General features: G+C 41.6%; 3 protein-coding genes across 9 annotated transcripts in view; 2 read left to right on the top strand and 1 right to left on the bottom strand.

The window, feature by feature from the left end:
• LOC108920556 (type I inositol 3,4-bisphosphate 4-phosphatase-like) overlaps nt 1-7,270 on the top strand; it is a 41,928-nt gene extending 34,658 nt beyond the window's left edge. For 3 of the 6 annotated variants that reach the window (XM_018729391.2, XM_018729390.2, XM_018729385.2), the window contains one exon: nt 4,771-7,270. In XM_018729391.2, coding sequence (XP_018584907.1) covers nt 4,771-4,903 — 133 coding nt within the window. In that variant the 3' untranslated portion in view covers nt 4,904-7,270. Of the gene's footprint in view, nt 1-1,237; nt 2,897-4,770 lie in introns of those variants that run through there. The other 3 variants (XM_018729389.2, XM_018729388.2, XM_018729386.1) reach the window with 2 other exon arrangements.
• A 408-nt stretch (nt 7,271-7,678) lies between these two features.
• LOC108920443 (inosine-uridine preferring nucleoside hydrolase-like) lies at nt 7,679-12,631 on the top strand. 2 transcript variants are annotated; one of them, XM_018729197.2, is made up of 6 exons: nt 7,679-8,042; nt 10,206-10,393; nt 10,990-11,169; nt 11,444-11,555; nt 11,759-11,895; nt 12,046-12,631. In XM_018729197.2, the coding sequence occupies exons 2-6, from the start codon at nt 10,214-10,216 to the stop codon at nt 12,391-12,393; spliced, it is 957 nt and encodes a 318-aa protein (XP_018584713.2). In that variant the 5' UTR covers nt 7,679-8,042; nt 10,206-10,213; the 3' UTR covers nt 12,394-12,631. The 2 variants fall into 2 exon arrangements, with proteins under 2 accessions (XP_018584713.2, XP_018584712.2); XM_018729196.2 differs by having other exon boundaries at nt 10,201-10,393.
• Nucleotides 12,632-13,473: 842 nt separating this feature from the next.
• On the bottom strand, nt 13,474-14,165 carry coa5 (cytochrome C oxidase assembly factor 5). Its single transcript, XM_018729309.1, has 3 exons — nt 13,922-14,165; nt 13,730-13,813; nt 13,474-13,613 (listed from the first exon to the last, which is right to left on the bottom strand). The coding sequence occupies exons 1-3, from the start codon at nt 14,021-14,023 to the stop codon at nt 13,572-13,574; spliced, it is 228 nt and encodes a 75-aa protein (XP_018584825.1). The 5' UTR covers nt 14,024-14,165; the 3' UTR covers nt 13,474-13,571.
• Nucleotides 14,166-14,914: the final 749 nt, after the last annotated feature.

The following is a 14,914-nucleotide window of genomic DNA, read 5'->3' as shown; positions in this document are numbered from 1 at the left end:
CACTTGTTCCTATGGCTTAATGTTTGTATTCCTTATTTCCAGCATTTACACTGTTGCTTGTTTATCTGCTCTGCCAAGCTTAAAGGGAATGTTTCCATTTCTAGCGATGGAGCTCTTAACCTGCCACCTTGCCATTCCATTCATCCGTCATCCCCTTTCTCCTCCACCTCCACTGCCCTCGTGTGCTAGCACTGCTTCCAGAAGGAGAAAGAAGGGAGGGGGCAATTCACGCTCCCACTCAGGCTTCTGTACCTTATAAGGGTGAAAGGAACATGACGTTCAGTTTTCCCATAAAAAGTGGCTGGTGAAAAAGTGATAACTGTAGACCTCGTTAGTACAAAGACAATGCTGTTTACCTTGCCTGCCTCCACTCCCGTCTTTCCCTGTCTCAGGTCTCTCCCACGTTCTCTTTTCTTATCCTTTCAGTGTATCAGAGTGGTTCAATCCCTCACCTCCTTGATTCATCCAATGCCAAAAATACGTATGGCTGCAATCTTCTAATTTCTGTAAGAAAGCTTAATATATCAGTACTCTTGTCTTTTGATTAACTTGAGCTTTTCACTAATAATTGCATGGTCCCTGAGATCACTGCAAGGCCAGTGTTGGGAATAATTCCATGGACGAGCGATGGGGAATTACGGGATATTTGTCAGTCAACGCTTCTCTTCTGCCCAGAATGGCTTAGTGCCTGTTGCATGCTGGGAAGAAGCATGACCTCGTTGCATGGCCCCCAAAAGCCTTCTCCCTGCCCCCTCTCCCCTCCCTCTTGTTGTTGAACATGGAGATCCATCGCTATTTCTTATTACCTGTTTTTCTTTTCTTTCCAAAGACTACGGAACATTTCTGTTAATTTTCTCTTCTTTTTTATTCTCTCTCTCTCTTTTTATGATGATAATTTTATTTTTTCCACTTTGGTCATTTTGTTTTCTTTGGCTTGATGTGCTTGTGGTTGGTTCCTCCTTCTTTTTTTCCATATTTATTAATTTGCCTTTTAATCTATTAATTTACCTTTATTCAATCATGTTTCACTTTGACCCCCTTTCATATCTGTTGGCTCCCTTTTTTTAAACAATAACAAACACCACTTTCTCCCCTCATTCTCATTATCATCATGGTCATTGTTATGGAATTCCCTTGCCGCATTCCCCAACCCACCTACTTTTGCATGTATCTGTCTGTCTGTCCTTCCTCTCTGGTCCCTGCTCTCCTCCTGTCCTTCCCCTCTCCCTCTCCACAGCGTTGGGACCAGGGAGGGGGTCACCCAGAAGAACTTGAGTGGCCTGTTACCCATCCGTGATTTCAGGCTAGACCCCAGCCTCCTCTACTCTCTCCCGTTACTGGCACTCAGCCCTAACCTGCTCTTCGTCTGGTTTTTTCTAAGCATGGCCTACCTGCTGGCCAAGCTGCGCTGTAGCTGAAGACTGCCCACGTGTCCCCTGGCCCGGCAGCCTGTCTGTCGGTCAGTCGGGCAGGTGGTCTGTCTGTCTCACAGCTTGCCAGCCAGGCGTGCAGACAGACTGTTTGCCGAGCAGTTGTTCTGTCTTTCTGTCTGCCTGGTAGCCTGTACAGCTGTATAGCACTGCCCCATCTTGCCTTTCAGCCAAAAACAAAACCTCTGGAGAGATTAATGTGCTTTGTCCAAGGTCTAAATGGCTGCCACTGTCAACTTATGCCTTACTCGTGTTTCCAGAAAATAACATAAAGAAACAACAAAGAAAAAAGCATAAGTATAGTTAAAATTATTTGCTGTACACAACTCATACATTGTTTAGTTTACAATACAAGGGGGTTATTATAAATATATTTTTATTTATTGGCAGTGTGTTGGTACCTCACTCTAGACCTATTATGATAAGTAAGTAAAAATGATTTATTACAGTAAATTTTACATCTTGCTGTTTTTAGGCTTTTGTCCTAGTCTAGCTTTTAAGGTCTTCCTTTTGTGGCAAATTTTGTACAGTAAAATCCAAGCCTAGACTATTAATTCCTTTGTCCTTTGTGGGCAGTGCCAGTTTTGTGATTTGGGTGCCCCTGGCTCAGGTCTTTTTACACTTATAGCAGGGTTTTTTTATTAAGGCTTCCATTAATTTTCTTTCATTTGAGTGAAGAACAAGTAAACATGCCATGCAACATACTATAATTCATGAGATAATTTCAGTGCAGTTGCTGGAATGTGTAGTGTTTCAGGCAATTGTGGTAAATTATTAACTGTGACTCAATTCCCGGAGGACATGTTTTTTGCAAGTCACTGTTGTGCGTGTTCAAGCTAATGTAGGATCCAGCATATTTTAGCTTATTCTCAGGCAGTTATAATTCCGTTTGAAATATAAAAGTAATTAAAATTTTTTATATATAAGAAATGTTGCTCCTGGGAAAATGTCACCGTTATGCATTAAGGGAGCAAACAGTAGACAAAATATAATAATTGAAAATGTAGAAAAGAGAGAAATGGAAATGAGCATTTAGTCAGTGGGTGAGGGAGGAGATGAGGAGCGGAAGTTGTCGAAGTTTGTGTCCCTCAGACAACGGGCTTTGTAGCTCTGCTCAGAAGAACAAGTAAACCCATCAGCTGAGACTGATCAGCCACAGTGTGTAAACAAGAGAGCTGCTGAAAGACTGCAGTGTTGCTATCTAAAGTGTCTGCAGCCCTAACTGCTAGTGAGACAGTGTACATCTTTGTGTTCATCTTATACTTGGTTTGTGCTCTGCATTTAGCTGCATATATTGGATGGGCCTGCCAAACAAGTAAGACCATATGCAAGCAGAAGGTTCATATGGGTCCTGGGTTACAGCACTCATACAAAAATGATGTATCAAGTTTCCTCATATCATGCTGAAAATCAGCATATCGGGATGTAACTTAGCACCTTAGAATAGATCATTGTATCAAATTTGAGAACAGAGTAAAGTTTATTATACCCAGTAGGGTTGGAGGTAGTTTATTTTTAAAAAGTATATTTAAATATTTGAAGTACTTCTTTTCAGTGTTTGTATATTGTTGCAATACAGATATCTATTGTAGATCATATGCAAAATATAAAGGTTATATTGTTAATGTCTTATTGCTAAAAATATTATTAATGCTGACAGGTCTTCAGTGTTGTAAAAAATGTATAACTAGTTTATTATGGGAGTTTGGATAAAATGAAAAGTCTTCCTTAGTAAGAAATATGAAGGTTATTTATTTATCTAATCTATCTGCTAAGTGGTCAAAATTATGTGGAGACACAAACATCATACCCTTTCCACTAGATTTTGGAACATGGCTGCTTCCATTCAGACACAAGACCATCAGTGAGGGCACTGATGTTGGGAATGGGGCCTGGCTCACAGATGGTGTTCCAATTCATCCCAAAGGTGTTTGATGGGGTTCAGGTCTGGGTTCTGTGCAGGCCAGTCAAGTTCTTCCACACCAGATTCAGTAAACCATTTCTTTATGAACCTTGCTTTGTGCACAGGGGCATTTTCATATTGAAACAAAAGAGGGTCCTCCCCAAACTGTTTCCAGAAAGTTGGTAGCACACAATTCTCTAAAATGTCATTGTATACTGTAGTATTAAGTTTCCCTTCACTGGAATTAAGGGGCTAGCTCAAATTATGAAAAATATCCCCAGACCATTATTCCCCCCCACTAAACTTTAATTTTGGCGCTATGCATTCAGACAGGTAGTGTTCTCCTGGCATCCACCAAACCTAGTCAGACTGCTAGATGGTGAAGTGTGATCCATCACTCTAGAGAACGTGTTTCCACTGCTCCACAGTCCAATGGCAGTGTGCTTTACACCACTTGAGCTGATGCTTGGTATTGCACATGGTGATCTTAGGCTTGTGTGCAGCTACTCACCCACAGAAAGCCAGGTTACGTTCATGACGAACAGTTCTTGTGCAGATGTTGCTTCCACTGGTTTGGAACTCTGTAGTAAGTGTTGCAACCAAGGACAGACTGACTATCTATCGATCTATCTATCTATCTATGACTCATCCTTACCTCAGGCTGTCAATGTATTCTTTGTTTGATTGGCAAAAAAGCAATGGTAAAGTGAATTCAGGGAGTTGGACCTGTACCCTTGATAAAAGACCTCTAAGATGTATTGAGCAATAAAAAAACTTAAGGCCACCAAATTACAAGCCCCCTAAAGAGAACCTAGCTTCCTTCAAATGTACTTGCATCACACTGCTGTAAAAGTTCAGTGACAAATGTTGAGATCTCTTGGGATTTATGATTCACTTCATGAACTATGAAGACATAAGAGTATCACAAAATTGTGTATGTCAGTTTAGCTGTAGCTGTAGGCTCAGTAGCCTCAGATTAACTTTTTTTTCTTCTTTATTCTAAAATCTCCTTAATTGTTCATGAAAAGTTTGTTTCCCAAACAACAGGATTTAGGCTCTTTTGAAATTAATGTAGTGCTACATACTGAATGAACTTATATACCCTATATATGAATATCTCTGCATACCTATATATATATGTATATTTTATGTGAGCTTATTTTCTGGTTTTTGTTTCATTTGTTTACTCTTAAAGTATCTGTTCTCTGAAAACTCAACATATGGCCCCAAGAGATGGAAAGACACAGTTTGTTAACCTCCTTCACCCCCATTTCCCACTTGCCACCTTCAGCTTGGACAGTTTTGCACCATGTTTCTTTGATGGTTGTCAGATTGTGTTTTTGCTCATTGTCTTTAATACCTTGTTTTTGTTTTTCACTTGCTATCATCCTTTCTGTGCTTGCTCCCCCCACCCTCCTCTCCCCTCTCCCCCACCAGCGAGGGTTGTCGACGGGAGAACACCATGAAGAATGTGGGATGTCGCAAGTATGCCTTTAACTCTCTGCAGCTGAAGGCCTTCCCCAAACATTACAGACCTCCAGAAGGGACATATGGCAAAGTTGAGACTTAATAAAACAGCAATTGAAATGACAAGATAGAAAATGAAAAATATAGGTCAATACTTGTGTACTTGTGATATATGTTATAGAGAAATAGATACTGAATACATGCCTATTTAAACAACTACACATTCAAAAAATAAAACAAGCTATTGCTTCATCCAGTCTGGAGTCACCTGAATAAGTAGAGCATGTTTATCTCACACATAAGAACTCAGTAGACTATTTCATTAAACTCTAAGAGCAATGAAGGCAGTGCAGTCAAGTGCTTACCTTAGATGGAGCTCAAAAAGAGCATGTGGAGGAGAAAAAAGGCTTTCTACTGAAGCCATGGTGTGTAATGAGTATGGTCTGCTGGAATGCTGTATAGTCATTACAGACACAGAACATTTTCACAGAGAGGTCATGTTTGGGCTTGACACCACATGGAGCTTGTCCACCACGTCCATCTTGGTTGTGTCCATTTGAGTCTTGCGTAGCATCTTTCCCAAAGGATTGTGGGTTGTCCTGGGGAATCAATTTGTTTCATTTTCTCAATTTGTATCATAGATAAAATCCACCAAATGGCCATTTTTTCACCAAGTATGTAAATACATCAGGAAAAAAGCTTTGAAGACTACATGAGCAAGACAGTTTGACACTTTGTAAGCGCACTGACATCTAGATGATGTTATCACTGTAGACAGTCATGGCTGTACCACTTACACAGAATCTCACATCTATCACAAGTACTTGTGTACATATGATAAGTGATACTTTGATTATTAAGGTCAATCTAATTTGTCTGAAATGTCAGTGCCATTGTTGGCCTTCTTCTGCGTGTTTCAGTATCTAGCCTCATATGGATTGCATTCTGCATTTTGGATTTGTGAAGCTGTGAATGTGCAAAGCCTTGTCATTGCATCTCAGGACTGTGTCTTGCTGAAATTCTGGGCTTCTCCAGGAAAGTCTTACATTTCAGTAACTAACTGGCTTTACCAAAACACACACACACACACACACACACACACACACACACACAAATGTAATGACCAAATTGTATCCTAAAAATACTACTCACCTGAGCTATAGAGCCACTGGGCTGGATGGGTATTTCTATAAGTAGGCTGCCTTTACTACTCTTACTACTCTCTTAAACCTCAGATTTCCTGTAATAATGATAGTAGCTTGACAGTCCACTAAAAAGTCAAGCTAGGTCCAACTTTCAGATGTCCTCTGCCTCAGGCAACATAATGCACAGCTGTAAGTCCAAGAGCAACCAGTCTGAGCTCTCAGCACTGTGTTTACTTGTCTGACTGATTTAGATAGACTTGTTTTCAACTTTATTAATTTATTCATTGAGCCGTGAAGCTTTTCCACTTCACCGATGCTAGTTATCATGTATTGTGCCTTGTGCTCTACATTTACATCAGAAATATAGATTGCTCACTATGCAGTGGGCTGTGCTTAGATCCTTAAGGTTTTCTTCTCTTTTAGGGAGTATCTGGGGAAGAGGGAGGTTTTAAAATGCCAGTCTGTAACCTAGGCTGTCAAATGATCCATATCCTGAGAAAACCACTGAGAGAAAAACAAAATATGCCAAAAAAAATTGTGGTTTTGTGACTCAGGAGTTTGTCTCAGAGATTATGGTGCTTGCTTTGTTTGTGGAATAGTGGCTGAAGCATCTTGTGCATTTACTGCCTACTCAAGTAGGTTTTAAAAGTTATCTTAAATTCTTAACTGTGGGATGTGAGGCCATTCTTAGTTGGCCATAACCACACACCCATGCCGTAAACTTTGTGTGATCATGAATAACTCCCTCAAAAAGATGCCACCATGCTGTATTTTTTTTTTTTTTTTAAACTTATGTGTTTAGTGAAGGCAAATGTTGGCGAAGGTTAGCAGATGTGCATAGCTTTTATTTCAAGGCTGTAAATGCCACTTTATTACTGGCTTGGGCAGTTTTTAAAGGCTTTCCTATTTTTGCCAAAAACTCAGTCTTGTCATAAACCAAAAACTAGCATTTTATGAGCAAATGAAAGTTTACTGGGGGGGAAAATGTAATTCTTATATTGACAACATGGCATGAAAAAATTGTCTTGCAATATTTTGTATCATACATTGTAGATTAAAAACTACTGTGCTATAGAAGTGTGTTTTAGAAGTAACTATTAATGTGTCACATTAAATGACAGCGTACACAAAATGCACGGACAATGTTTCCAAATGACAAGGCTATGCTTCATGGCTTGCAAATGACAAAAATGCACACTTTCATCAAAGGAGACAATTTATTCCCACCATCAATTAATGAATTGCTTAAATATTATGTCATTAACTACATTTCTCAAACAATCAGTTATTAAATATGACCTCCATTACTTACCTCCTGAGCAGAAAATGTGCAATTCCATCATTTGATTGATCACTCTGGACTGTCTTAGCCCAGGAATAAGTTTAGTGTTTTGAGTGTCAGGAAATGGGGAAAAAGCAAATCTTTAAGTGCATGTAGCAATGCATCATGTATTGTATAATTCCTAAAAAGACACAGTTGTGAGATGCAGTTCGTAATGCTTTATTGTACTGTGTACACACGTTTATTTCAATCAGTTCTATACATCTTAAATGTAAATTTAAATGCTAGGGTTTTGGTAATGTTTAGATCTTTATTTTTGCTTTTATATAAATACTAATGTGTGATGCTCTAGCAATTTTATTTGCAAAGACAAATGCAAGTTTTTTATTTATTTATTTCTTATTACAGTGATATATTGTGAAAAAAAACCACATATCTTTATAGATTTGTTGTTTAATGTTCTTTTTTCCCTCAACGCAGTCCTGTATAAGATATTAAAAATCTTATCACTCTGATTTGCTTTTTTGCTCATGTGTAAATCCCATCAGACGCCCATCGAAAAGCGGTAGATTTTCAGAAGAAAGTCATTAGTTTATTTCCAGAGCTCGTTCACACCCTCTTTTGTACTTTATATCGTGTACATGTGCGGGTATAAATACTGTACAGATGTCATGGGCCAAAGTAATAACTGCATCGGTGTCGAGCGCGCGCCAATCCCGCCAAGACGCTGGGACACGCGCACGCGCATGCGCGTGACAGGAAGCCAGCTGCTCTTTCGGGTAGTAGTAGGGCTTGCGACTGGTGAATACTTTGTGGTAAGTGACACTTGCGTCGCCGAATGACAGTACCACAGGACGCCTAGCAGACTTGCACAGCTGTAACGTGGACGGACCCAAGTTGGAAACGAACTCTCCTAGTTAATTATGTGCACAGAGCGGTTCACGCTCACAGTATTAATCGCTGTACGTCGAGTGGCGAGAGAAGAAGAGCAGTGCTTGAAACTGGGTCGTGGGGTTCGCCTCAGACACGCGTCAAGCTACATTCACACACCAACCTAACGGTCTCCGGACCTCTTATCTCGGTCTTTCGCGTTAACTTGCAGAGGGAAAAGGAAGTCTGAGTTTGAAAGTGATAAGTATATTCTGTATTCTCATTACTAATCTATATTCATAGCGGCCGATGTCACGGCTCGATGGCTATTTTTGAAAAAGACTTGCACGACTGTCTAGTTCAAGTAGTTGTGTTGCTTGCCGCTTCCTCAGAATCATTCACGGAATGTTGTTCACACATTAAATTCTTTTATTAGGCTAACGCTTTCGTCAATAATTATAATTTTACTAGAGCAATTTTTTTCTAAGCTTAAGCACCTACTCAAGCCTAAGGTAGTACAACTGGAGGTGGGACTGGGAATGGATATGGATGGAACGCACCTGTGATTTTCAGGTCACAGCAGGTCAGGTGGGTTCCAACCCATGTCCATGATTCCCAGTCCCACCTGTACTTTTAGGCTAAAGCAGCAAATCTAGCTGCTACACTATCAGCTGTTCTTGCATTTACTTTTTTATTTTTATTTTATTTATTATATTTATATATATATATGGAGGTGCGGTGGCGTAGTGGGTTGGACCGCGGTCCTGCTTTCCAGTGGGTCTGGGGTTCGAGTCCCACTTGGGGTGCCTTATGACGGACTGGCGTCCCATCCTGGGTGTGTCCCCTCTCCCTCCGGCCTTACGCCCTGTGTTGCTGGGTAGGCTCCGGCTCCCCGTGACCCCGTATGGGACAAGCGGTTCTGAAAATGTGTGTGTGTGTGTGTGTGTGTGTGTGTGTGTGTGTATATATTTATTTATTTTTATTTATTTACTTTTTTTTTAGGGGGGGGGTGCGGTGGCGTGGTGGGTTGGACCACAGTTCTGCTCTCCGGTGGGTCTGGGGTTAGAGTCCCACTTGGGGTGCCTTGCGACGGACTGGCGTCCCATCCTGGGTGTGTCCCCTCCCCCTCCGGCCTTACGCCCTGTGTTGCCGGGTAGGCTCCGGTTCCCTGCGACCCCGTATGGGACAAGCGGTTCTGAAAATGTGTGTGTGTGTACTTTTTTTTTTACATTATTTATTTAGCAGACGCTTTTCTCCAACTTCCAACAAACTATGTAGTGTTATGAGCCCACGCACCTTGTTCACCAAGGTAACTTACACTACTGGATACACTACTTACAATGGCTCACTCATCCATACATCAGTGGAACACACTCGCTCTGTGTCACTCACACAGTGGGGGGGGGGGGACATGCAAATCCACACAGACTGAGCAGGGATCAAACCCACATTTTCTCACACCACCCAGGAGCTGTGAGACAACAGCACTACTTGCTGTGCCACCATTCTGCCTGTGCTAGGTTAGGCTGCTTGTTAGATTGGAAATATTGTGTGTGTACTTCAGGGCATTCATCATATTTGATATTGAGCTTTTGATTTCTACACTTAGTATGATTAAACACACACACACTGTCAGAACCGCTTGTCCCATACGGGGTCGCGGGGAACTGGAGCCTACCCGGCAACACAGGGTGTAAGGCCGGAGGGGACACACCCAGGACGGGACACCAGCTGTCCCAAGGCACCCCAAATGGGACTCAAACCCCAGACCCACTGGAGATTAGGACCCGGTCCAACCCACTGTGCCACTGTGCCCCCCTGCCGTATGATTAAACAAAAAGAGAAAATTAATAAACAATCAAAAGCCATTTTTCTCATTTTTCTGCTTTCAGTATTAAAAAAATGAATGAATGCAACGTACACGGATTTCAAGTGGTACTGCGCCATTTTTTTTTAGATTAAGCATTTAACCAGTGTAGCCTGCAACCTCTATATTGCAGTAGATGATTTACAGAAACATTGTCCTATAGGGAAGGCCCAAGAATTGTGTAAAATATTTACATGATAATTTTCAAGATGTGAATATATCACTTTGTACTCGAGTCTAGAGCAAAGGATGGCAAAAAAACTGCTTGTGGATGTGGACTGTGGAGTGGACGATGCACAGGCTCTCATGATGGCCTTGGCGTCACCTGATGTAGAGATCCTCGGCATTACCTGTGTTCACGGTAACACCACCCTTGAAAACGTCTGCAAAAACACCTTGCGCGTCCTCAAGACCTGTGGGAGACTGGAGGTATGGTGCCCCAAACAGCTAAACTAGAAGGGTGTCTGGTATGATAGAAGGGCTCTGCTCTACAGAAATAACTTTGAAAACTTTAAATGTCATATCTGGATATGTTCTTTTCAGCTAACCATTCTAATTTTTGTAACTAGGAGCTTTTTTTTTTTTTTTTAAAAAAATCGATTGTATTATCTACTCAAGCAACGTAACACCACTTTTGTCTGCTGTTGGTTTTGAGATTGACCATTGTCCACTTGCAGAAGTTGTAACTCGTTGTTATGCAAGGTGTAATATTTTGTTTCCTATAGACCTCTGATATTGGTTACAAAAAAAATATTAGTGCTATGTTTCTCATCTTTAGAGAAAGATTAAATGAAACTTCCTTTTTTTGTATGTCTTTTACGTAGCTTTAAATTAAGCATTTCATCGCAAACCCTCAGAAAGGGAACAGGATCACATGTTATGTCATGGAAGTAAAGGAACAGTATTTCAGATTGACTGTTTAGGCAGCTGGATATATGTTTATGAAGATTTTAGAACTGTTTAGTAGGCATTTTTGCTGGAATAATGTTTGTCCACTGGAGTACAGAAAGCATTCTGCTGTCTAGATTCCAGTGTTCCGGGGTGCCTCCAAGCCTATCTTGGGTGTCAGTAAGGATGCAGGTTTCTTTCATGGGGCCGATGGCCTGGGAGATGTCCCCGACTCAAATGCTCCAGGCCTAGAGATGGTGCAGAAGGAAGGAGCTGTCGCAGGCATGATCCGAATAGCCACCGAGCACCCAGGGGAGGTAGGGCCTTTTCACATGCTGGGGGGTGGGAAGGGACCGCTATGTTGCAATGCTCAGAGATCATTATCACATAAGAACATGTAAATGGGTAGTGTATATATTTTTCATTAATGTCAGCATGCTTAACAAGCAATCAAGATAATAGTTTTTAATGTAAAATTCAGTTATTAGCTGTCTAGAGTGATTCTAGTTCTGGACTGGGATGTACTAACAGCATTTTGTAGCAGTGTTATGTGCTTCCAGTTTTGACATGTCTGTTCCTTAATCTCTGCAGGTGTCCCTGGTAGCAACTGCCCCTTTAACAAACCTGGCCCTGGCAGTAAGAATTGATCCAACATTCCCACAGAAGCTTAAGGCACTTTACATTATGGGTGGAAACACTGAGTGTAAGAACATCCGATCCTTCACTTTTCACAACTCTTTACTGCTCATTTCTAGTTCTTCTGTTATCATTCTCATGTACTTCTTTGGCTGGTGGATTTGTGTGGCAAGGGTTGCTATACTATGTTTCAGTCTGATGAAGGAGTTTACCCTTATCACCTCCTGACTCAAGGTTAAGGGCTCAGGTGTTTGTGCTCCTGTTTTGCAGCTCGGGGCAACACGACTATGTGTGCAGAGTTCAACTTTGCAGCTGATCCTGAAGCAGCTTACATTGTTCTCAATGATTACCCATGCCCGGTCTACATTGCCTCCTGGGAGTTCACATGTCGCAATAAGCTGCCCTGGGTGATTTCCTTAGAGCTCCTGAAGCTTTTTTTAACCCTAAAAAATAAGAGCACTGTTTTTCTCAGGATTACTGCCATTCAAAGTTGTTACTAAAAATTAAATCCAAGTATAAATGTACATTTTCTTCTTTTCCCTGTGCTTTTTATACAGAATTTCTGTCATGATTGGCTTGCTCAAGACACTGAGAAAGCACGGTTCATGGCGAGGATCTTCCAGCACAGCATGAAACAGGCCAACAGTGAGCGTTGCCAGAAGGAGATGGTGGGAGACGATGGGTTTGCATCATGTGACTCGTATGCAATGGCAGCAGCTATCGACGACTCATTTGTGATCGAGTACGACACGGTTGCAGTTAGTGTTGAGCTCACTGGAAAGTATACACATGGTATGATGATTCTTGATTTTCTTGGGTTGCTAGAAAAGAAGCACAAAGCCTTCATTTTGAAGACAGTGGACATGGAAAGGTTTAAGACCTTGATGATGAATGCTCTAAAATAAGAGTAAACAAAGCTGTAAATCAGTCCCCAACGGTTCTTTAGTCAGCTGATAACTTACATTTATTCATTTAACTGATGTCTCTATTGAAAGCAGCTTACAATGTAAAACTGCTTATACAGCTACATTTTTTTTTTTTTTTTTAATAAAGCAATTCATGGTAGGGACCATTTCTAAGGGTACTATAGCAAGCAGGATTTGAACCTTTGATCTCCAGGTCCAAAGGCAGAAGCACTAACTACTACACTACCTGCTGTGCCCAATGTTGTACTTTTTTTTAAATAAACTGTGAATGAATTAATAAGTTTTTCAAACAGTGAAGTGACATTACAGATGTATAGTAACTGCAGCAACGCTTCAGACTGTTTCAATCACTGTGAATAAAATACTTGATTTATGGCTGATTTGCAATGTGACCGGGTGGACAGACTGTCTCTTACTCCTTACTAGTTACCTTTACCTGTGTTCAGGGAGCAACTTGGAAGAGCTAGTGATTCTAGTAACACTAGGTAATGGATGTTGAAAGTTCAAGCTTCATGTGCTCACTGTACAGGGCGGTGAAGGGGCTGGGCTACATTTGGCACATCGCTGCTTGGGGTGGTGCCCTTTTCCCTTGCAGCTTCCATGCACTGTAATTTATTCTTTTAGCTGATACTTCTCTCCAGAGCAACTCAGCATTAAGCTGTTTAAATGGGTAAATAACTGTATACAGTTGGTTAACTTTACTGGAGTAATTTAGGGTAAGTACCTTGCTCAAGAGTACTACAGCTGGAGAGGGGAATCACTGCAACACTTGGGTCCAAAGGCAACAGCTGTAACTGCTACTAGTTACCCCTTGGAGATTTGAAACATTCACTGACTTCTTTACTGAACTATACAAAACCTCTGATTTGAATGATTTTATCAGTGGATGAAGAAACAGCACAACTGGGAGGATGGTTCCTTCAATTTTGTCACTTCTTGTCTTGTTCAGTCATCGGTCACTGTCCAAACACCACACTTTATGTGGAACAAAAATTGCTTTACACATCACCACTGCCACCAATTCCCTTCAGCCGTAACAGACCAAAGACAACAGAAACAGTACTTTCCATCCAAACCATTTTACTGTATTATTTACATTAATTACAATGAATGAGCACCAGTCCAAGGGCTTTCTCTCTGGTACCGAGGGGTCCGCATCAGTAGCCCTTTCTTCCCCGGAATCGCGACCTGGTGTCCAACTGGAAAAGCCAAAAGGAAGAAGCAAAAATAAGGACAAACAAACAAAGGCGTGGAGACCATCAGCTTCTGGGCGCCAGGAGTAGTAAAGCCAGTCAGTGTGATGATGGGGACCCACCATGGACCTCTTGCACTCGAAGAAGGAGACCTGCAGCGCTCTGCAGTGCCCTTCCTTCACACACTCGCTCGGCTTCTTGCCCTCCTAGTGCCGAAGGACAGAAAAGGACAAGTGCTCTTGAAAAATAATGCCTAATTATTGAGCTGTCAGTCAGTCAACGGTACTTCGGCTCCGACCAGCAGCACTACCTACCTTGAGCACGCAGTCGTGCTGGAGGAGACAGGCCTTGAAGTCCTCTCTGAGCCCCGCGCACGCCCTGTTATCCTCTTCCTTGTCCTCGTAGTATTTGGGCATCTTGTCACACAAATCAAATGCAGACGACAGAGCCGGAGGCTGCAACACAACAAGAAATTGCCGTGCTGAAACCACCTCGCTGCCTCACAGTTCTATCAAGGTGCCCATATAAACAGGAAGAGTATAAGGTCGGAGGTACTTTTAAAAGGTGTGAATGTTTTGTCGTCGCCCCCTAGTGGCCGGGAGGACTGCGCACAGCGAGCGAGTCCACGCAGAGTAAGGCGAAGTGCAGGGCGCCGAGGTACCAGGATCCTCTTCTCTCGTTCACACTTCTTAAAGTTTTCATTCAAAAATATCTTGACAGCGTTAAATCCGCATGGAAACATTCGTTTTCAGTTCGCTACATTGTGAATGTTCTCTCTACCTACTTTTTCGGCGTTAACAGTAAACATGATGATGATCGAGACGCCTCTCTGAGTGTTTTCTCCCAGTAGAATCGATGCTTACCAAGTTCTCTCTATAAAGAAAACCCCATGCGAGTCTTTGTGGCTGTTCACTGTAAAACAATGTATTCAAAAGTACTCATTTGACAGGAATTTTGAAAGACAGGAAGTCTTTTACCAGGTTGTAAAACCCAATTTCCCAAGTCGGTGAAGTGGATTCCCCTTTACGGAAAGCTATTCAAACGTTGGCCAGTAGATGTCAGTAAAAGCGCAGTATTACACTGCGTACTCTGTAAAGGACCGAGTGCTATTAAGTAAGATATTATGTACATTAGTAAGGCCTGAGGTGGAGGGATCAGGGATGAAAGGCAAAAGCAACACATTCACAAAGGTCTTACATCAAGATTTTCTGTTTTATTTCACACATATATGAAAATCTGCAGTACAAAGATGAAGGCACCTGACTTGGTCAGTGCTCAATTAAACATGTTGATTGTAGGAGAAGCTT

Source organism: Scleropages formosus, chromosome 14 (assembly GCF_900964775.1).
Source record: "Scleropages formosus chromosome 14, fSclFor1.1, whole genome shotgun sequence".
In the NCBI taxonomy this organism is placed as follows: Eukaryota; Metazoa; Chordata; class Actinopteri; order Osteoglossiformes; family Osteoglossidae; genus Scleropages; species Scleropages formosus.
This window is presented reverse-complemented; position numbering and strand designations above follow the sequence as displayed.